Here is a 24978-nt window from a genome sequence, read left to right as displayed (position 1 = left end):
TAAAAATGAGTTGATGACATTCGTTATAGTATAGGCCAACAGACCCTTTGACTGCTTAAATATATATAAATATCAGGCAAGGTGGAATTCTCGTCAGCAATAAAAGCCTTACAATCATAATTTAAAAATAATAGCAATAAAAGTCATTAGTAAAAAAATCTCTACTAATAAAAGCCATATGAATATTATTATTGATATCAACGAAGTATTTTCCATTATAAGTATTATCCTTACTCTGGGTGAGATAGTGATATAGAAATTATTGAAATATTAAAATGATATACAATATAAATCGTACTTCGAATACAGTAATAACGTATACTAATAATTTTTTTTGTAGTTCAGACACTGTGTTACTTGTAAATATTTGAAAAAAACACTTTTTTGGAGAGTTGAGGAATCAGGAATGCAGTGTCTGAACTACTACAAAGTTATTATATAGTGTTTCGTCATGGAAACAACATCAATTTTAATAAAAATTATTTCAAAAATTACAAATATTTCTGAATATTAAAATATAAAATGAAATCAGTAGAAACTTTAATGAAGTTTTATTTTTACCTTGGCATTCTCCTTATCAGAAACAACCTTCTGACTATGGAGATGTAACGTGCTAGTGGATAATTTGGTATTATTTGGTGTGGCTAGCCTAATTTCTAGCATAGCGTCTTGCATCTTCTCATTCTCTCGTGCATTTTGGAAACTCTGCTTCTTTGATTTACTCTCAGCCGACCTCCATTCTGCAAGACTTTTTCCTGAAACAAACAAAAACGAAAAAAATGTTGGAATAAGTTTTAAGAAGCCACATAATCTTGATTCAAAATTTCCATAGATTCGGCGGGGCAGAACATCCAAAATTTTCTCTACTATAAAATGTTATGAATCTTAATAATATATTATTATTTTCAAATCTTGGAAGTTTCTAAGGAAATTTATAAACTGTGTTTTTTAAGAAAATTTTTTAGTTGATCCTTGTTAGTTCGAGCTCTGTTGTACACAATAGAACATAATTTTAGTTTATCAGATAAAATTTTTAGCAAATTTTAGTTGTAAAACTGGGAGAATAATGGTTCCGTATTTGTGTATAAAATCACACGTTAACTCCTTGCTGTTTGGCTATGTATTTTATCTATTTGTTTTTTTCAGTAAGTAAGACTCTTCCTTACAAGAATCAATGAATTTGTTGTGATTGAATTTTAATAACCAGGAAGTTTTTGAAGCTATTTAAATAATTGAGGATAGAGTTATTGTTGAAGCCAGTTCGATATTGTAGTATCAAGCCTTAGATGTCTTTACCGGGCTCGATTAACAAAACAGATTCGAAGTGTTGGTCTTATGTTGCATATATACTTTTTCTCAGTAGGAAATAGGGGTTGATAATCGTGGAAATAGTTCTAAGAAATGTGAGTATGCTAAGACATATTTTTGAATAAAATGGTAAAATTGAAAATGATGAATTACCAGTCTTATCAACTGAGGTTTCTACTGATTTTCGTATCCTGTGTTGTGACTCAATGAGCTGTCTCAATGGTTTGACAACTTCCTCTGAGAGTGAATTTCCCAAAGACCTGTAATCATATAAATTTTTATTATACCTATAATTTGAATATCTAGCAAATATTCTATCCACAGCAGATAACCAACACAATTTTCTGAATGAGAGACATGTGAGTTTTTTACTTTTTCAACTTGTTGAAGTATACCCCTTTCTGTCGGAATCCAAAAAAGTATTTTGGTCGTAGATCAGTTTAGTATTTATCAGTTGGTCTAGTGGTCTGAGGCGTAACATCCTTTAGTCTGATAGTACCTGGTTCGAGGGTTCGAATCCCGCCGGTAGGCATGGACATTTGATCATCTCATGCAATTTTTCTAAATTATCTAGAATTACAATTTTATGTCTGTGTTTATACTGAAAATTGGAAACATAATCTAACTTTCTTTTTTGTCTGTGTTATCACTTAAATTTGGAAGAAAAAATAACACAAGGATAACCTTAGTATTTAATATACCAATGCTATATTATATCGGTGTCATTTGTAACATAAATCAATATATTGGTTGAAGGGTACTGTAATATAAATTATGTAATATATATCAAGATTGATAGATTTACCATTCTCTATTAGTCAAAAATTAATACTGTGATACGGTTTTAAAATTTGCACAACAACTTGTGCACAACAAGTCAGATCTCATGAACAAAGCCCTGCGTAGGCCTACACATTTTTCAAGACAGAACGCTATAATTTTGCTTCAAAATATTTTTCAAACAAATACTTTTAAACATTATAATCTTAGTTTCAACTTGGTTCAAATAAAAAAAGTTTTGCTAATTTTTGGTAAAAGAGCCAGAATATTGGGGAGACAAAACCATCTTCCCAAACATAGAGATGAACGTGACCCCACTGTCCCTGGTGGAAACCCGTGAATGCATTTTCAGATGAAATAATGAACTGTTGAAATGTTCAAATTATGTACAATATGAGTTATTATGCTTGCCTATTTTGTCGAATAAATCAGAATTGAATGTTTCCTTAATCGCATTAATCTATCGACACATCTAATGCTCTCCCACTTATTGACTCGCCGTTCTTGCAAAAGTTTAGATTTGGAATTTGGAATGTTCTGTTTTTCTATATAAAAAAATTGCAAAAAATAAGGAACTCATCTGCATGCTTTATAATAGTTAAACTAAGTGGTCGCGCTGATAAGCTATGCTTAGATAAGTTAAGAATCATACGTCTGCTTCTCCCGTTGGAAGGGTGACCACTTGACCCAACTCCAGTGAATGTAATTCATGAGTTGAAAAATCGTTTCCCAGTGGTTCGGAACCCACCTAAAACTGAAGATCCTTCATCTCTCATTATCATCTGTCTCATTAGTAATGCGCAAGCCTACAGGGCATTATCCTCAGTAAAAAACTGATAATTAACTATATATATATATATATATATATATATATGAAATTGTATGTATGAATGTTATAAATAAATGTTGATTGTTGAAATATACCTGTGAGCTTCACTCTGCGTTTCCATTTCGATGGCGACCTTCTGCCAGGCCTGGTTAACGGTTCCCACAGCTTCCTTTGTTGCCTTGAGAAGTTTCGCTGACAGTTTTGACAGTGTTTTCGCATACTGCGTTTCCGCCTCTGATCTGAAACCGACAAACAAATCAATCAAACTGCTGACCAATTATCAAGTTTTTCAAACTTATTCATGAAAACTGACCTCACTCTCCCAAAGTCCAGCAAATTTTGCACTTTCATCAACCTTCAATCTTATTGAATTACTGGAAAATTATCCAATTTCCATTGTTTTATGAAAAATCATATTCGGACACGCAATTTCAATTTTTCCACCGGAAGTTTCAGATCGACTAAAAAACTGTTATTCTTTCAAAACAATGTATACTTGAGTTTTGATACAGAACTACAACATTTATATTGTTCTATGCAAATAAAATATTAAACAACTGAACAAGTTGAGACTGACTGGAATATGATGATATATTTTTGAAAAATACAAAGGAACCGTGTTTTTTCCGAAGCTGAATAAGAATAGAATATAGAATAAGAATTTTTATTAGCCATTAAACATTATACAAACATACAATAGGCTTCGTCATGATAAAAACAATACATTTAAAAGCAATAAATTAAAGTCCAAATTTCTTCAATAAATTATTATTTAACATAAAAAATTCAATAAATTTTCAACACAATCAGGTAACAATATTAACATCGCAAGCCATAAATTTTTTAATTTGTAAAATGGGTCTTGTCTTAGCCATTTATTAATTACCAATTTGTTTTTTTTTTTCGGTAGCATTTTTATCTCAAGATGAAGTTTATTATAATATTACACATCTCTGGTACATATGGCTTTAGATCAGCTATGAGTTTTAAATAATCTTATATAGGGAGTCAGAAGATCAGAGTTCGAATAGGTACGGTACTGAAAGATATTCCCTATAATCAGCGCCCTAAAATATATATAGAACCATCGAAAAAAATTATTTCGGGGCTGTTTCCTGAAAAACGACCATTTGACTGGACTATAAGTTGTTATCCTATTATAATATCTGTTTATATTTTTCTATTTCTATATCTGGTTATCTGGCTATCTGGTAATTTATGTTCAACGGATCTCGGAAACGGCTCTAACGATTTTCACGAAATTCGGAATATAGTAGGTTTATGATATCAAAATTCGATTGCACTAGGTCTCATCCCTGAGAAAACTCTCTGAAGAACATGAAGAGGATAATTCATCCTTGGAAAAACAGATAATGATTTCGTCTGTGAATAAATCACAGACGAAATATATTTTTCGTAGTGAATAAATCAAAATTCGGGTAAGTAACAATTTTGGGCTGTGTCTGTTAGTACTTCCCCAATCATTTTAAAGAAATGATTATCAATGAAATAAATCTGTTTATCAATGAATAAATAACGAGCAAAGCTCGGTGCCCCGATATTTGGTATTAATAGATAGAATTTACAAAATGTACTTGTTCAGATGATATCTTTATTCCAAAAACCAAACCATTTAAAGATACATTATGTTCGACTTGTGTTATTTACTCCTGTAATGTTAAAAAGTAAATACTACCAACAACACAACATCAGTGACATCCTATTCCAATTCATGATAAATATCGGGGCACCGAGCTCCGCTCTAGAGTACCTACAAAAGTATATAAAAATTATTACGAAAGAAGAAATTATAATAAATATTCATAGTTCATACAGAAAGGTTCTATCTAATCACAGTGGATTGAGATTAATTCGCAGAGGAATGCAAAAATTTCTCTCACAAAAGCATGTTAAATTTTAATCCTGATTTATGTCACGTGAACCAAATTACAGGAGACAATCTCAAAAAGATAGCTTATCCGATTGGTTCTACTGGAATTAATCAGGATTAAGATTTAACCGGCTTTTGTACAACTGTCACTAAGTACCTGATTGAATTATGTACAAAAGTTCAACAGCTGAGTCATGATTTTGTCTCAGTCCCACACACATGCACTCGCTCACTCACTTCCATCATCAACAGACGCCGAAATTATCAGCTGTTTTTCCAAGGATGAATAAATTCATTTAATGTCCTTCAGCGAGTTTCCCCAGGGATGAGACCTAGTGTAATCGAATTTTCATATTATAAACCTACTATGTTCTGAATTTCGTGAGAATCGTTAGAGCCGTTTTCGAGATCCGGTGAAATACAAACATCTAAAAATTTAAACATCAAAACATCTAAACAGAAATTGCTCGTTTAATAGTATAGGATTTAGAATACCTAAACTTGCCGACATTATATATTGTATGAATAAAATCGTTCCAAATTTGTATGAATGTTTACCAAGATTGCTATGCAATATTCTTTTGCAATAAAGAATTATCAATGATATTATTATTCAACTTTTTATAAGTAACCTTAACATTTAAAAAGCAAAGCCTCCCTTACTTATCTTTTAATATCCTATTAAAATATGTGTCATGTAGTTTTTCCTGATGTAATGAAGTTCTTTCTAGTCCTCCCGAACAAGAACGGGTGCACTGCTTGTCTCAAAAATAATATCAAGAAGATACTTTATTTCTATTTTAAAGAGATAAGAAACGATGGTATATATTTTTACAATATTATGAAAACAGAAAGAATTCCTCACAAGACCAAAGGTAAACAATGTCCTTTGGAAGATTAGTATGTAGAGGTGCGTACAGATATACGCGCCGCGAACATGAGCAATTCACTTTTAATCAGCTGATTATATCTATATTTTTACAGAAACGGTAAAATACAGATATAAAAAGCTTGGCATCAGCTGATTAAAAGTGAATTGCTCATGTTCGCGGCGCGTATATCTGTAAGCACCTTAAGATGTGAATTTTATTGTCATACACTGACTAATGTTAAAAACTAAAGAGTTGGGAGTTGGGGTACTTTGGGGGGGGGGGTCATTACACATGGATTGGGGGGGGGGCATTACACTTGAATTGGGGGGGCATGCGCCATTGGCCTTGGGGGGGGGCATTACACTTGAATGGGGGGGGGGGGGCATGCGCCATTGGCCTTGGGGTGGCTGGGCACCCCTGCCTATAATATTTATAACAGACTATCTTCCAATTCGAAAATATTCCAACAATCAAAGTGACCAAAATATAAATAAAAAAATGTAGTAACATAATCACGGTTCGTTAAAAAGCTTCATTTAAAATTTAGAATTAATTAGAGTATGTATTATGTATGATAATTACTGTTTGGTACGGTATTTCCATCGTTATTAAAATAAAAAACTCATTCCTGTATTGCATACTTATTGGCGTTTCATCATTACCTCCACATAGTAATTAGTGACTGTTCCAGAATATAACTTGGAATAAAAAGTTGAACTTTCTAAACATTCAATGATTATCCAAGTGCTTGCTCTGTCGGCATATCAAAGATGAATCTCTTTCTCCAAATGAGGAGAACATTTCTAAAGATTCTGGAAAGTAGACTTGATCCAATGTTTAGCAACTCCAGTATAAATCAAGATTTGTTTTTAAAGACGTTAAAAAATGAAGAATGTACCAACCGACAATATTCTGTCTCAAGAAAAGCTGCATTTCTGCTTTGGCTTCAACATGAGTGATTAATAAATAGTATATTTATAATATTTCTTAAATTACGTAACAATTTCCTAATGCGTAATAATTGTAGAATTCTAATTTCATGATTGTTTCGAAATAAACATTTAACACGAAACAGATTCCTGATTTCCGAGCAACATCAAGTTTTTCTTGAAATAAAGAAATATGCTGATCCAGATTCTCGAATACATAATGCATTTTTGGAACAATTCTAAAATATGTCGAAGTAATTTTTCCATTTCATGAGAAATAAAAGTAATAAATAATTATTATTAAACTAAATCCAAATTAAATGCAATATCTCAGTAATTTCCATCTGTAGAAATAAAAGTCATTTCAAGAGCTCTCTCAACTTGATGGGGTGCTCTTTACTATACTTGAATATTTACTGCTATACTTGAAAAGTGAAGAATCCTCTTGTAAGTAAGCCTATGTAATTAGCCTATCACTAATAGCATAACCTATATTTTTATTCATTCATAACTCTACCTTCATTGTATTATCATTCATCCCATCATCATCATCACCTAGGCTTAAAATACTTCTAGAAAGTCGCCTTTGTAAAATGATAAAATAAAATGTAAAGGAAGAGTCACTTCAGACTGAGTGATCACTCTAGTTCCTCAGTTGCAATAATCCCATTTTCAAATAACACTTGCTCAAAAGCTTGAACTTATAAGATTTTTCAAGTTTTCAAGAAATAGATTAAAAATTGAATTCTTGGTCCTATAAATAATAAGATGTTATCTGTTTCCACTGTTAGGAGTTATAAACTTACAGACATCAGAATTAAATAACGTCAGTAACATTCAGACATCAACTCTTTTCATATTATTTTTCATCCAAAATTTCAATAACTGGCAAGCCGGCTTTAGTAATGTTAGTGGTTTGGAGCAAAGTCAATATGCTATTTCTGCAACAGTCATAATTCAATTCCCATTCTGTCTGACATTTTGTACGATCTAACTTTATTATTCATTATTGCATTAGCTATTGATCTTCGATGTAATTTAATATTACTAATATCACATGGAACTGAAAAAAGATTTGAATAGTCGAGTGAGCCCTTTATTTCATTATAAACATTGTTCCCACTCTAGATTTGAGCGATTGATAAATCATATATGAAGTTTTTAACACTTTTCTGTTTGAAAGTACAATCAATGAATCCTTTCGCTAATTTTATAATCCTTAACCATTACTTTTTATTTTAAAATGAGTTTTTTGTAAAAAATGGAAGATGAAAGTAGAGGAAATGGGTACTGAAGTTCAGTTTTTCAACGCAGTCTCAATTATAATTGAATTCATAGTTTCACTTTCATGTACATGCTGCTCGTTTGCCAGCACAGATTGAAAAGTTGAACAGGTGTTTTTATTGCACTGCGGCTCATGCATCCAAGCGGCAGCAGCATGTTTCAAGGTCGTTTGAGCTTGTAATTCGGCGAGCGATGAAGATAGCTTCCAAGTTATTAGCGATGGGAGAAAGTAACTATATAGGCCCATACCACTAATGGCATATCACAATGTCAGCTATTTGGCTCTATAAAAGCAGTAATTCAAAACGCGTTAACGGTACGAGTGTGCAGCCATTAACATCACGATATTGTTGAGAGATTCAATAATGCTATTATATTTCAGGTGTCAAGTTTGTAGGCTAATGTCATGAGAGCTTAAATTAATTTCTGCCATCCATTCAACGCCATGCCTTCTTGGGATATAATTTGATTCGAGAGAATGCTTTTCATTTGAAATGAATGCTCAGTTTCCAGATTCACTTACACAACAAAGCAATCTCTTCACAACTTACTAGTTTGTATTCTTCTATGATTAACTGCTCTTGAATAAGGATTGCATTCATTTATACATCATCAGACTAGTAACTCTGTGAACAGTAGACCTCGCGCAGTTATAAATCACAGTCTCCTCTAATACTGTCCATCAGAATAAATTCTGTCCTGTCCTGTCATGTCGGCGAGATATCAGTGTTTAAACAAGTAATGGCTGTTTGGGTTGTTGTATCGACAATGCTAATAATTTGATGTTAACAGCTATGCTACTATCATCAAAAGCTTACCGAGTTGAAAGCAGAAAAAAGTCGGGAGAAAATACTATGCTACTTTAAGTTGTCGATTTCATGCCTCACTGCATGCAATTTATAATCCACTCGACAGCTGATTTATGATGAATAATTCTATAGTCTGATTTTTACTCCAATATTGGCATATGAAGAAGGCTCCTTTTCCTTTTATATTATCCTTAAAATGCAAAATTTTCAAAAACCTTGTATATACGGCGACGCGCAATTTAAAAAGGAACATACCTATCAAATTTCACGAAAATCTATTACCGCGTTTCGCTGTAAATGCGGAACATAAAAACATAAAGAGAAATGCAAAACAATCTACTTGAATCTTAGACCTCACTTCGCTCGGTCAATAATCAGGGGTGCCCACAGGGGAGACAGCGTCCTCGAAATTCTTGGGGGGAGGGGTTCCAAAACAATATTTGGTAGCAGTGATTGAAATATTGACCAAGAACCTTTTTTTGCGAGGGTGGCTTTTCGTTTGTTTGGGGTTAGTACTAGAGTTAGGGTTTTTGGGTTATATAGAGTGGGTGCACCACTGAATTAATCGATATTTTCAAGTATTAGACATTTTATGGGATAATTAATTATACATTGGTACTAAGAAGTAGAAATAGAAAATATAATTATATGGATGAAACTGGAGGTTAAGACTGACATGGAGAGACTTGGAGCGACAGAAAGAGATGCTGAGGAGCGAACTACGTGGAGACAGTTTGTTGGTGCGGCCAAATGTCAACTTAGATATAGATGGCCCTGGGAGTAAGTAAGTATATGGATGAAATGAATAGAAACTCATATAAATCATAAATGATTCTTTTATTCTTTTTGATAAATTCAAAGGGTCTTTTTAATTTATCTTTTCTTTTACTTTTTACTTTTCAGTAACTTTTTACTTTTCTTTTTGCTTATAGGTGAAGAGATTGGTGAAATAAATACTGCAAGATTCCTTTAGAAAATAATAGGATGAGGAGAAAAAGGTAGGCCTACTTTGAATGTCATTTTTCCTTTAGGGCTACTCTTGAATATAAATAAAAAATAGAAATCCAAATACCCTTTTTAAAATTGTTCGGCTATATGATGCCATTATCAAGTCATTAGGGTTTTTAGATTTCTATTTTTATTTATCTACTTTGAATGTCTATAGTGTGGTTAGTCATGTAAGTGTGCAATGAGGTGGTGATATTACAGGTTTTCTCGATGTAGGTAGTGGACGAATTATTCTCAAATAATTGATTCTAATTTTTGACACTGTAATAATTATATACAAAAATATAGCGTTGTTAAAACTTTGGTAGGAATTAAATGAAATGCATGTTTGTATCTCCACTTTGATTCGAGCGTGTTATTAGCTTTTAGTGAGGAATGCTGGAATAGGAGCGATTGAGTGTTGAGTGAGGAGATGTATCTTGCATGATGATTACAAGTGGTGATGCTGATTGTTCCGTTAACATGACATGATGTAGCGGCTGGGTGAATGCATCCATATATCCGGTCACACCGTGCCTGTTTCGCGTTCAAATGCCAAGAGGAACAGTTCCCATACAAATCTGAATAATATTTAGTACTCAAGTTCTCCAACAAAACGGAATTTGACTTCTTCATGAGTAGAATATTTCAATTTTATATACATTTTTTTGTATTACAGGTATTTGAGAGAATAAATGATGATTAAATATAGAAGAAAACATTATCAAATTAAAGATATTGTTCTTGTTATGAATACAGTACTATACCGTACATTCGAATCTCGCTTTGTTGGAGAGCTTAACATCTTTATCTCTCATATTTTATTATGACAATATACATTTCCATCAAATACTGAATTGAAAAGGAGTCTATTAACATTTGTAATATTACATTTTTCTTCTCACATTGGAATCGAATCTTCAATTCGAGATCTATGGAACTTTATAGTAAATGTCAGAGTTATCAATAGACGGACAGATTTTTTGACGGAGAATTTATTATCGTAAATGTTTGTTGCATTGTTCCATGGTGTCACCGAGGCAGGGTTAACAAATTACTAGATGAATGGTTTATTTAAATCGAGATATATATAAAAATTTAAAATAACATTTTCAAAATAAAGTTTTATTGAGAACAGATGTAGAATGTGAATTCTAAACTTGTAAGTTATAATTTTTTGGTGACGTGTCTGTAAAAATCGATACTGAACTAGGCGTTGGCTTCGTGACTTGCAACTTGTGGCTTTTCCTGTTTTTTCTTCTTCTAAAAACATGGCTGGCTGTTGTTTGTGTAATTTTGTGCTCTGACTTATTGTCAGTTTAAGTGAATTTATTAATGTTTTAAATTGAGTTTTATACAAGTTTATTGTGTACTAGTTTATTATTAAATAGCGGTTTGTATTTTAAAGCCAATAGCCACTGTGTTTCAACTGTAAACTACATAAGTATTTTAGTTCGTAATAACTCTGAAATAATTAGGCTTAAGATATATTTTTCTTTGTGTATTTGTGTAATTTCATCTGAAGATTATAAGTTAATTTGCTCTGAAAACTAGATTTCTCATTCATAGGCAATAGATCCATTCACAGTTTATCAAGAATCTATTTCATTGGAGCCGACAACTATCCTTAGGTTGATAGGTGTTAAATGCTATTCCAACCGTTTAAGGAAAAATTGGTAGCACGGCAAATGTTACCCCTGTGGTGGGACCGAGTTACAAAATAAATATGTCCCAAATGGTACACCATAAAATCCCTGGTTATAGAAATTATTAGTGGATAGATATCTTGATAGGTTATGAATGGTTTGTTGCTGAGTGGGAAATCGGTTCAAGAGAGATCAAGTCCTAATGAATATATTATCTGTGCAGACTAGCAAAATGGCATACAATATGAAAAATATTAAAAATGATGATGAGTTAATAGCTGCCTTAACACAACTGTTTGATGAGCAAAATGCTAATTTTGATGCTAGGTTTGATGATATGAAGCAAGAATTTGCTAGCATAAGACTAGAGCAGGTTAGTATAAACCTTCTATTGAAAAATGCACATGAAACGTTGAGTGATAATCATGAAGATGAAAACAAATTGAAGCAGGATGATAGTAGTGTTAAGTTACAAGATCAACTCATTCAAGTTTCTGACAATGTAGGCCTAGTTACTGTTGTTGAAAAAGTCAACCCTAATGAGATAGTAGAATTGAGTAAAGAAGTAGGTAGGGAGTTGTCTTCACTGAAAGTCAACTATCACAAAAGTAATATTGCTACATTGAAGGTTAGGAAAACTATGAACAAAGTGAATGATTACATGAGACAGCTTTCTGTGGAGGTTAGGAACAATGTAAACAAAATGAATGTTGCGTTGAGTCAAGTTGATGAGTTCAACTTTCAACTGAGAATTGAAAAGGTGTATGCTATGCATTCTCAAGTGAACATGACTAACTTTTGTAGGCAAAACGGCTTTGTTGAAACAAATGAACCTATGAATAAAATCATGCTATTGAAGAAAACAAAACGCAAAGTCACCATTGATGTATTAGTATTCAAAGGTTGTTTCAAGTTGCTTATTTACAAGATGATGACTGTGAGTTACATGATGAAAGGGTATTCCCCAGCACACAATGATTAGGAATCCTGTGTTATGCCGGGATTCAGAATAGCATAATCACTACACAGTGTATGGTAAGAGTCCATAATTGTGTCTTTTTTCTTTCCTGTAGCCTATTTTCTTGGCCCTTAATCTTTTCAATTTTCGATTCTTTCCTGTCTTTGTGTAATATTCAGTAAATTTCTTCTATGAAGCATATCTTAACCAATCTTGTCCATAGTCATTTAAATTTGTATTTTTTCTGAAATAATATTAGAAGTTGAAATAGTAGCTTATTTTCCTAATCTTTAATTTGTTGATAAAACTTAACTTTTCTAAAATCTATCCATTGTAGTGTAAATAATTGTTTGCTTGCGGTATATTTTTCATCATGTATTACATATTTTAATCATGTCTATTTTTTTTAGGTATCATATTAGGTAATTAGGTTTTTCAGAGCAATTATGTCCCATGTTCTCATCTTTCATTGCATATTGTGCCATAAGCCATATGTAATTAGGTTATAGTTTTCTTCTGGGCTTTTAACCCATTTTGCATTTTATTTTTTCTTTGCTGTCCAATACTTTGGATTTTTGGTAAACAAGTAGGTGTGATTCTTTTAGAGGTGTGGGCGTGAACCACATACGGCTGGACTCGATTATCTGACCTACTTGTTTGCGATATAAAAACTTTATGACTGCAACAACAAATGTTTGTAAAACCTTTTGCATACTTTTGTTTTTGTGGTCTGATACTAGAGTCTGCTATCACATTGCCTTACAGACATCTAGGAACTTTCCACCCAGTCACAATAGTCAACATATTTTTTCCTTCACCAGTTGTTTTTGTGGGAGTGATAGCTCACAATTATAACAAATTAGAGTCATACTTGGAATTTACAAAATTCCATAGTAGTATATTTTATTAAATATACTTCCTCATGAAAGTTCAGTACTGACATGTAGGATAGGCTCTAATTAATCTTTCTCTTCTTTGTATTGTTTTAGGGAATTTATTTACCCAGTTTTCTATTTCTCTTTTTTGTATTTTTTAGGGAATTTATTTACCCAGTATTCATCTTGATCATCTTTGTATTATAATCTTGAAATGTTTGTACTTATTATACAGTCTTTAAATTTTAAATTATTTAAAAAAAAATAAATGGTTCAATTTAAAACGTTTTGTTATATTATTAATTGAAATAAGTTTTTTGTGATTGATATCTTTTTCAAAATTTTTAAATTTGTTTGTTCTATAAATTTTGATATGATTGATTATCGTTTGAAATGGATGCTGGAGTGAATGTAGAATTTTTAGTGGGGTTTGTTGATTAGAATTTTGCTGGTATGTGATTGTTTTTTGAGATGGAAACCCATTATTGCCTAAAGAAGGAATAACAGAGGTTATGACTTAGAGAGGCAGTAATGAGATAATATTTTTTGTGTTGATTACTTATGTTGATTGCCATAGATGCAGATTACTTATGAATATTGTTTGCCTTTGAAGCAAAATATTATTGATGTTTTGAATGGTTTCTTGTTTAATGATTGATAGTAAAGTTTTGTCATGAAATGTAGTTTGTGTTTAGAACATTGAAGAGTCGAAATAAACTATAGTATCCAACAAACGATGATTAACAATATTAAATAATTTGCTTTTTATACAATTTTTGAACAAAATTAAAACTAAATAATTTTGAAACCCTGAATGATAAATCATAAATGTGAAATGAACTTGCTATAAATGAAATGTTATATTAAATGATAATGAAATGCAGATATATTATGAAATGATTGTGAATAGAAGACCAATTGTCTGAAATTATTGAAATATGTATTGAAATTAATTTTTGTTGTGATGATCTGATGTTTGTTTTTTACAATTTTGATAATGATACAGGGTGTTATGAAATTATATTTCTATTTTGAAGAATGGATTAAAATTTGATATTTGAACAGTGAATAGATGAAAATGAATGATTTTTTTTTTTAAATTTATCATTGATATGTCCATATTTCACAATTTATGTATTGCTGACTGTATAATAAGATGTTAACAAATTTCAATTTCATAAATACTTAAAAATAATTTTCATGTGTATTAGATTGTATGGATAGCCTAATCAAGTTTTTCTTCTTAGTTTATAAGCATTTTAAGACAACAGGTACAGCACAGACATTAACATTGAAATAGTTATCATGTGAATCTCGAAATCAGCAACAAGTGAACGCCATGAAGAGTGTTAAGAACATTTGGGTGATTTTCAAACTAGTGTGACATAACTACGCTAATATCTACGCCAAAATCTACGCTGCGGCCTACACTAATAACTACGCCAATATCAACACCAATAACTACGCCTAAATCTACGCTGCGGCCTACACCAATAACTACGCCAATATCAACACCAATAACTACGCCAATAACTACGCCAAAATGCCAAAATCTACGCCGATGCCTGTGCTGATGTCAATGCCTGCGCCAATGCCAATAGCTACGCCAATGCCTGCGCCAATGCTGATGCCAACACCAAAATCAACGCCGATGCCTGTGCTGATGTCAATGCCTGCGCCAATGCCAATAGCTACGCCAATGCCAATAGCTACGCCAATGCCAAAATCTGCGCCAATGCCAATGCCTGCGTCAATGCCAATATTAACGCCGATGCCAAAGCCGACACCAAAGCATACGCCAATAGCAATGCCAATGCTTATTGCTGAATCTGTATCTCAAACTTCAACACTACTGCATTACCTGGAGGTAATTGCCATCCATGTTCACATTCACAACTTTGAATTCAGAAGAACAGTCACAGTATCATGAAAGAATTGATTCAAAAAATCCTCTCCTAAATTATTCCTGTATGCAGAACTCTAAACCTTGAAAGCTGAAAATATCAAAAAACCAAACCTTACCTAAATTAATCCTCACCTAAATTAATCCTGTATGCAGCGTCTATCTCTTTTCCAAAAAACGAATTACATTGTCATTTCAAGCCTGAAATGTACATTGTATAATTACAAATATGATACAAAATTTATGTGACTCTGTATTGAATTTGGAATGCAGCCGTCTACTACAAACATGAAGCAATGCTAACTGAGATGTCACCTGTATCGAGTTTGGTATGCAGCCGTCTACTACAAGCATGAGGCAATGCTAACTGAGATGTCACCTGTATCGAGTTTGATATGCATCAGTCGACTACAAGTATCAGCTCAACACTACGTGCATCCAGATCAGCCCAACACTTAACGTCATCACATTGGAGTCACACTTAACTGAAAATCATACTGAGTGCCTTAACGGACTGTTTTCCAAAATGTGCATCAATAAAATCAACCCCGTCAATAGTGAAAGAAATGAACATTTTTTGATTTATTGAAATTTTATGTGAAAATTAAATGTAACAATTCATCAATTCATTTAAAAAAAAATAATAATAATAATAATTTTTTTTATTCAACATACTAAATTTTTTTTATGCAATAAAAATTGAATTTTTCTATCTATTAAATTTATGTGCAATTTCAAAAAAAACTATTCTTTACATATTAAACTTTCTGTTGAGATATTTTTCTTTAAATTATAAAGCTAAATCAAAAGTAATATTGATATTCTATATTTTGAAATATTGTTTGGAAACATATAACAAACGCTATTGATGAATTTTTATAATAATTTTCAATTATAGGGTGACATGTATTGTTTTTCTAGAAAAAATTGTTACTGTTCTCAAATTTAAATTTCAACAATTTTCATTAGGGTCAATGTAAATTTTTTCTTTAAGTTTTCAAACAGTAAAATTTTTTTATGTCAAGAGGGGGGTATTTGTAATATTACATTTTTCTTCTCACATTGGAATCGAATCTTCAATTCGAGATCTATGGAACTTTATAGTAAATGTCAGAGTTATCAATAGACGGACAGATTTTTGACGGAGAATTTATTATCGTAAATGTTTGTTGCATTGTTCCATGGTGTCACCGAGGCAGGGTTAACAAATTACTAGATAAATGGTTTATTTAAATCGAGATATATATAAAAATTTAAAATAACATTTTCAAAATAAAGTTTTATTGAGAACAGATGTAGAATGTGAATTCTAAACTTGTAAGTTATAATTTTTTGGTGACGTGTCTGTAAAAATCGATACTGAACTAGGCGTTGGCTTCGTGACTTGCAACTTGTGGCTTTTCCTGTTTTTTCTTCTTCTAAAAACATGGCTGGCTGTTGTTTGTGTAATTTTGTGCTCTGACTTATTGTCAGTTTAAGTGAATTTATTAATGTTTTAAATTGAGTTTTATACAAGTTTATTGTGTACTAGTTTATTATTAAATAGCGGTTTGTATTTTAAAGCCAATAGCCACTGTGTTTCAACTGTAAACTAGATAAGTATTTTAGTTCGTAATAACTCTGAAATAATTAGGCTTAAGATATATTTTTCTTTGTGTATTTGTGTAATTTCATCTGAAGATTATAAGTTAATTTGCTCTGAAAACTAGATTTCTCATTCATAGGCAATAGATCCATTCACAGTTTATCAAGAATCTATTTCATTGGAGCCGACAACTATCCTTAGGTTGATAGGTGTTAAATGCTATTCCAACCGTTTAAGGAAAAATTGGTAGCACGGCACATTTCTAAATGGATTGATTTAGCTTTTTGGAAAGCATGAGTAGTTATAGATGTCAATTTGACAAAATCAATTTAAGATTTGATGAATATTATTGGGTCTTAATGTTTTGCCGAGTATGATGCCTTAAGTGCGTGGGTCAAAGGAGAGGATGTCGATAAGTGTATTTTGGAGCTACAGGTTAGGACTACAGTATTGGAGTTACAGGTAGGATCCAAACCACGGGGTATTATCAAAAACTACGCCGTACTTTAGAGATCCATTTCAAGTAGTAAATTAATATAAGGGGAAGATTCTAGTGATTGGTTGCTATTCAGTCTACCGAACTTTGCTTAGGCTCGATCTTGAAAATCGTTTATTAAGACAGCCTCCAATTTTCAATAATATCTAGAGAAAAACAAAAATTATACTTTGATTCAAGAATGAAAAATGCGAAATTACTGAGTAGTACATATTTTCTAAAAATATAACAGTGATTATAATAATGTAAAAGTGATGGTTTAAGAGTGTAGTAATGAGTGTTTGAGAAGAGACATGAGAGACACAAGAGATCATGTGAGGAGCAAACCTGCATCAATCATTTGTCAAATATCGAAACCGCTTATGAATCTGAATGTTGGTTTCAAATAGCTGAATGCTCATTCAATATAAGGTACCTACAATGAGTTTGCATTGTTGTAGTTGTTTTTGTAGAGTACTTGGCTATGTTTGCGCAGTCATCATGTTAGCCTTGAGCTAGTACTGTGTGGTACTGTGTGGCACTGTAGGCGGTTTCCACTACACCATTTAATGAATCATCAATCTTCAAGTGATGACTGGTCTTCTTCCTTATTCTTGATGGCATTTTCAAATCAGTCCAATTAACAACTAAAGAAATTGAGGTTAATTATCAATGACAAAGCATAGGCAGTGGTAAAGCTTTCGACAGACGTAACAAATGTTTCTTTCTTTGTTGACGAACACGGAAACAAATAAATACAATTAATTTGAACTTTTTTGATAAGTGTGATAACTGGTTATTCATTTTTGTGACCATTATTCACACTTTCAACTAAAAGTAGTTTGAAAGAAGAGTATCATTGATGGATATACAGTGTACTTTGTACCACCACTTTGAGTGAAATTAATAGAGTAATAGTGTTCTATTGTAATTAAAAGTGGCTAAAATAAGTATAGCTGTATATTTATATTTCTAATCTAATGAAATTATACTGTGCGCGATTATAGTATTATCTATGATTATTTTTTCATTGCATTTAAGTTTGAACCAGTGTCATCATGTCATCACTATCACAAATAACATAAAGCCGATGTAACTTGGTTTCTCTATAGTTTGCCATCCTTGATTCCTTGATCAGTAATACTCATCCATTCCCTTTCTCTTTTTATTATACTTCTCTGAGATTTATTTCAAATTGAAGAATGCATTGCCACATGAAGATACAACTCCGCAATTTTCACTTGTAAACAACACTTCGGCAGCTGTCTTGTTGCTACATCCAGTAAAAAGTCCAGGTTGAAACCTACAGGTTTTCCCCAATAGGATTTATTGTAGTTTTATTTGAATGAGATTTTTATCCTCAACTGGCGGCTGGCCTTGGAAAATTGGCAGATAAATCTGAGCAAGTTATCCTTATACGCGAATCACGAATTATTTTTCTACTGCCTACAATATTATTAATTTACACGAATTGCATCTAACAGTTTCATAAATTATTATCTATAAATAGATTAATGTATGAAATTATAAGTGAAGATGAAGCTTTTATTAAGTTGAAAAATTAATAAGTTTTATCAAACCAGTTTTAATATAATATTATGTGTTCTTCTCGCAGAGTATCTTCTCTCAGCGGGAAAATAATTGAAGTATTAGAATGATTATAACATAATAATAACAACAAATCACATCAATTTGAGTCTTTCAAATTACTAGTATTTCAAGTAGAACGAATAGAGCTTCCCACAAATAACCATCATCAATTATCGTACTACGTATTTAAAACATTCTGTAAAGAAATATAAATTTGATTGTCACAAAGTTGCTTAAAAAACTAATTATTCTTTAAGCACTAAAAACATTCAAGTGCAGAGTCCCAAGATATGGAGATTGCCTTTTGTAATTTCGTTATTCAAATGCAACTTTACATGCTTCTTTTCGCATTTGGACATTTACTTTGAAATTGAAATGCAAAATTTGCTCACATTCATTAGTTTGTTAGAATTTAAATGACAAAGCTGTGTTATCATCAGTGAATACATGAATACTTTTAAAAGTAACTATTCTTTCAGTTCCTGTATTACTAATAGAGTAATAATTTTAGTGATTTTTCTAGTAGGTAGTTTATTAGTATTTCAGGAATATCCGTGTTCGAATAAGGCTTAACTCACACTTACGCGACTCTGGTTGAGAAGAGGCTCGACTCTAGTCGAAAGATTGTGTTTCCAAATGGTGACACTCAGACCAGTCGACTCTAGTCTCCGCTACTGTTACCATTTGAAAACATATGCTCTCGACTAGAGTCGAGTCTCTTCTCGACCTGAGTCGCGTAAGTGTGAGTTAAGCCTAGTAGTTGAAATGATTGATGGAACTCAAATCAAGCAATGTCAACCAACGTATAATAGATACTAATGCCTTCCAGGCTTCTATCAAGAAATTCCCAAGGTTCTTTCAATTTTTAAGCAATAGCCTATTATAACCAAAAAGTGATTTTTGTAAAAGTCACTAACAATTTTATTGGAAAAATAGATTCATCACGATGTTCAATAATGAGTTAGATTCTTTCTTAACCCCCAAGTTTTTTCTGTTCCTGCTCTATTCATATTTATAGTAAATTACGAGTATTTCATTCATACTCATATTAGGTACCGTACGTAATATGTATGCTAGTTATCAGTCCTATATCAGTCACTATTTTCAACAGAACAACACTAGAATTCATGTTATTTGACTTGATTTTTCAATCTTGAATCTTCCACTGCAAAAACTATTAAAGAGGCCAAACAGATAAAATACTGTACTCTGATAGCAATAAGAATGAAAAAATCATATATAATGTAAGATTAGTTTAAGTTCCAACCTATTTTTTGTTGAGGTTTTAAAATTCATTGTAAATTAATAACAGATTATCGTAGTGATAAGAAACTGTTGGAATTGAGAAAATGTAGCCGTTGATAAATGCATTAGTAGAGCTGCAGATAATTGCATAGGTTTGTGGAAATCCATTAACTGAATGAGGAGAGGAGATTGAGTCTGATATCCACAAGGGGGAGATCGTTCTGGACTTTCTCTGAGCACTTTCCAGTTTGATGCATCGCGCACTTTAAAATTGAATCGATTCATCTCATCTTGTCCGTTTTCTTAATCTGTTTCGAAGATGATTTTCAAATTTCACTCATCGTGTTTATTATGCTGTTTCAAGAATTTAATTAATATGTTGGATGTTTTTTGTAATGGCTTCCTGAAACATTTCTTGTTGAGAAACAGTGCCTGATTTGGGATTAAGAATATCTGGAACTGGATTTTGTTATTGCTGTTGAAAGTTATCCGTATAGTAGATTAAGATAACCAGGCAGTATCCATTTTTTGCATTATGATTCAACATTTTTAGTTTTCTGTTGGACTAATCTTTAGTTGGCTTAATCCTTGATAGTCTTTTAAAAAATAAACTTGTAATTAACACAAATAAAAAGATTGATTGTTGTTAGTCCAGTGGGAAAAGATATGATGAATAGCAACTATCCTACCTATATTTGAACAAGATAGTGTTTAAATGAAGTCATTGCATTTAAATAAGTAGATACTAGTCATTTACTGTTTTCTTATGCTAAGAGGGTGGTCTCCTTGTCTACAGACTGTCTCTCATTCTCATCACAAAACATGTTTGAGAATTTCAAGTTCTTAGCTAACTGACTTGTAAGTCAGCTTCGTGACCGTGACTTCCAGTTTGTCCTCAGAAAAGTGTCAAAGAACTGTTTTCTGTTTTTTATTTGTAGCAGAAACACTTTTTAAATGTCAAATAAGCTTTTAAAAGTTAAGTTTAGTATACAGCTGCCTCTCAAAGTCGCTGGCTCCAGAATTGTGGATAAATTACATTCAGAAATACATGTAACTTTCTTCTTTCCTTCAAATAAGTCAGTCTGAAGGATATTCGAGAAATTGAGTAGATATTTATGTTTTGATATAGGATCATATTTTATACTGAGAACGTGTGAAGGACAAAACTTCTAGAGCATCTCTACCCTCCATTCAGGGTTTCATTGTCTACTAATGGAGCAGCTTACATGTTTGTCATGAACTGAAATGCTCGTTACCTTCATTTAAATCCTATTATATTAAGCGAACAATTTCTGTATTTATATCTGGTTATTTATGTTCAACGGATCTCGAAAACGGCTCCAACGATTTTCACGAAATTTGGAACATAGTAGGTTTATGATATAAAAATTTGATTGCACTAGGTCTCATCCTTGGGAAAACTCGCTGAACAACATTAAAAGGATAATTCATCCTTGGCTGAAACAGCTGAGACTTCCGTCGTCTGTGGATAGTAAAAAAGTGAGTGAGCGAGTGATTTTGTGGAAAATCAAAATATCGCATCCCCGAAACTCATAAGCTGACTTATAGCCAGCTGTAAAAAACACGATGAAATGCTCGTGTTCTGTTTATTGTGAAATTGTGTTCTGTTTATCAATACGGTAAATAAAAATATCGAGCGAACCTTGGTGCCCCGATATTGTAATGTTGATTCGACAAATTTAAAAATTCCTAATCACAAAGTTTGCAAGTCATTTTCTTCAAACAGTAATCCAATTTTCCGTTGTATAAACTAACTATAAATGGCTAGAATTAGATGAAACTGTCATTTGATTCTTTTTGAGATTGGTCACATTCTAGAATTTGGATTAATAATAATAATAATAATAATTCGTTTATTTCACTGCATTTTTACAATAATTGGTAATACAAATACATACATTAAACATAATGGTTGAACATTACAATTGGTAATACAAATACATAGGTACCTTAAGCATAATAATTGAACATAGATAATAATATTAAGCATGTAACAGAAAAAAACCACAGTGCATCCCTCTCCTCTTTAGGCTAAACCTGTGTTGGATTGATTTCAATAAAATCAAATTGCATATAATACAGTTGAAATATAGCCTAACTCAAATCAACATATCTCCGAAGTCTTCTTTTAGAATTTATTGTTAATCACGATTTACTGTCTACTAGTTAATAATATAAATATATCTGAATAAATCGCAATGTAGAAATCATTGTCATAATAATGATGACGATTTGAGTTTACTATTCGGCTGTATATACTGTTGAATGTATCTGTGGACCTAGTGGAACGTTTCCAGCAGTATTTTGAAAGTATCCATTACATAAGGAATGCCTGTTTGTAATTGTTTTTCTCAATGAAAGTCCAGCTATTAATCTTCTCTGCCAGTGATAATTGAAATCGTGGGCTCAACTACGTTTTTGAAATATATTAGAAGTTCTTCCGCGTAATGGTTTCATGACCAAATGGTAATAGACAAAAACGTAGAAATGTAGCTTAACCTAGTTTTCTCAATATTGTGTATCTAATCATTTTTCTCATTGACAGATGAACATGATTTATTCTTGTGAATTTTTCCTGGTGTTTTTTCATCAGTAGAATAAAGCTGATTTTTCTTTGGGCTGGATACTACGTTGAATAGAGAAGTGTGGAGATGGTTAGTATTCATCATACCTTTGAGGAGAAATGCGAGAGAAGAAAAAAGAGAAGGTGCATAAAGTGTAACGGATCTAGAGCCTGCGCTTGTCAGATTTGAAAGGCTCATGATAAACTCTGGCTATAATTTATCGAGTCTGCAGATCTAGAAGATAAATAAGACTTCAATCTTATTCTCACACATTTTTCATAAGATTTCTCACACATTCACATCAACAGTAGAAGTGATTCGATTTCTTCAAAGCTTGTTGATTTTGATAAATGCGGCGATGACAGGAATGAAGATAGTTGCAGGGATACCGTTATTATAATTGGACGAAATAATAGAATCACTAACAATACGATGTGTGTATTGAAATAATAAGTTATGTGTATTGATACCAATGAAATAAGTTAGTTATTTACTATACTTATCAACCAATCTTTTGTTGCAATGTAATTTTGTTTACTGTAATAATTCATCCTATATTTAAAAAATCTGGTGTGGTACACTCACACAACTTTCCTTGCTCATTGATCTATAAGCCTCATTCTTAAACGAGGATGATTTAGGGAAATAACATTATGCCGATTGTGCAGCTAAATAATTAAAACTACGATTATACTATTGTTATTGTTTTCAAAGTACATTTTCCTTTGTTTGAATTATGAAATTTGAGTTTTTTTTTTAAAGTTGTTAAAACAGCTGTTCTACAAATAAAATATCACCATGATTGTGTTCTTTTGAATAAAATGCTCTACCTACCTACCTACCTCACGCACGAGAAGGAGGTTACAAAGTAAATTTCTCAGGGATGGGTTGGACCCCCTGTTAGTTTCTCAGGGAGGAGACTCATGCCAGTTAATAGAGCTGATATATAATTATACAGGGTATGAATTTGAAAAAATTGGTCAAGTCATTTTTGAGAAAATTGTGATAGAAATTTAACAAAATTCATTCTTCTCAGGAATATTACGGAGCTCCTGCAACTTTCCCAGAAATGAGATTCATGTCAGTTGATAGGGCTTATAAATAGCTATCTAGGGTATAAATTTGAAGAAAATCGTTAGAGCCTTTTTCGAGAAAACCGTGAAAACATGGTTTTTTAGCCATTATCCGCCATTTTTTCCGCCATTTTGAATGGAATTTTATTGAATTCCTTATTGTCGGATTCATCATGGTATAAAGACCTTAAGTTTAAAATTTCAAGTCAATCGGTTAATTAGGAATAGAGCTATCGTGTTCACAGACACACACACACACACACACACACACACACACACACACACACACACACACACACACACACACACACACACACACACACACACACACCAACAACCAAAAATCATGTTTTTGGACTGAGAGGACCTTGAGACAAATAGAAAACATGAAATTAGGGTACCTTAATTTTTTTTGGAAAGTAATACTTTCCTTACCTATGGTAATAGGGCAAGGAATGTAAAAATACTCCTGTAGCCTATTTCATTTTTCTCTCGACATTTTATTTCTCCCCTCTCACATTCGGATGAACTTATATTTATGACGATCTGTATCCTTTGATGAAAGAGACTAAATCTAGCATTTTCTCTCCGAACATCAAAAATTGTGAACCATTTTTACAATTCAGTTCAATAATCCAAGACTTGTTGTTGTGTTAATGTTTTTTCAATCATTGAAACTTAATTTTAAGTTCTAGTTCTCATTGTAAATCACTTGATGTGTCCCTGGCTAGATTTTCATATCAGTTATCAAATAACTACGGTAACTCCCCTAAATAAATTCTCGGAAGAACGACATTTTCCAAAAAGTTACATGTATGATTGACAGTATTATCTATTATGTAAAAGTTAATGAATGATTGAAAGTTTCATTGTTTTTTCAAAGAAATAAATTCATTATTATATAAATAAAAGAAAGTTTCTTCTATCTACAGCAAATAGAGTGAGCAAAATCGAATATTTTAATAATAAAATTCATGACATGTAAGCTACCTACTTATAATGCATTCTATTTGAGCTTATTGAACCCTAATGCACTTTTGGCTAATGCTGATAGATACAGTGCCAAAATGTCATTGCAATGCTCCAATGGCATTGGGGAGAGGCAGAGAGAAGAGTTGAAGCCAAAACTTGAATAGAAAAAAAATATATACAAATATCATAGTGGCAGTTGCACAAAAGCCGGTTGAATTATAACCGTGATTAATTCCACAAGAACCAATCAAGAAGCCGTCTTTTCAAAAACACCTTCTCTGATTGGTTCTTGCAAAATAAACACGATTAAAATTTAACCGGCTTTTTTTGCAACCGGGCCATACTGTTTTTGAATCTTCATCCAGTATTGTCCAGAATTGAA

General features: G+C 32.1%; 1 protein-coding gene and 1 long non-coding RNA gene across 6 annotated transcripts in view; one reads left to right on the top strand and one right to left on the bottom strand.

The window, feature by feature from the left end:
* The window catches only part of LOC111059427, a 79064-nt gene that overhangs the window by 16327 nt on the left and 37759 nt on the right, over positions 1-24978 (bottom strand). For all 5 annotated transcript variants that reach the window (XM_039424969.1, XM_039424971.1, XM_039424968.1 and 2 more), the window contains exons 4-6: positions 3013-3156; positions 1462-1568; positions 562-755 (exon numbers count right to left, since the gene is read on the bottom strand). In XM_039424969.1, the coding sequence (XP_039280903.1) occupies positions 562-755; positions 1462-1568; positions 3013-3156 (445 nt within the window). The remainder of the gene's footprint in view (positions 1-561; positions 756-1461; positions 1569-3012; positions 3157-24978) is intronic.
* LOC120350627 overlaps positions 9635-24978 on the top strand; it is a 68386-nt gene continuing 53042 nt past the window's right edge. The window contains exon 1 of the long non-coding RNA XR_005570953.1: positions 9635-9700. This is a non-coding gene — a long non-coding RNA (uncharacterized LOC120350627). The remainder of the gene's footprint in view (positions 9701-24978) is intronic.

Source organism: Nilaparvata lugens, chromosome 3 (genome assembly GCF_014356525.2).
Source record: "Nilaparvata lugens isolate BPH chromosome 3, ASM1435652v1, whole genome shotgun sequence".
NCBI classification, from domain to species: Eukaryota; Metazoa; Arthropoda; class Insecta; order Hemiptera; family Delphacidae; genus Nilaparvata; species Nilaparvata lugens.
This window is presented reverse-complemented; position numbering and strand designations above follow the sequence as displayed.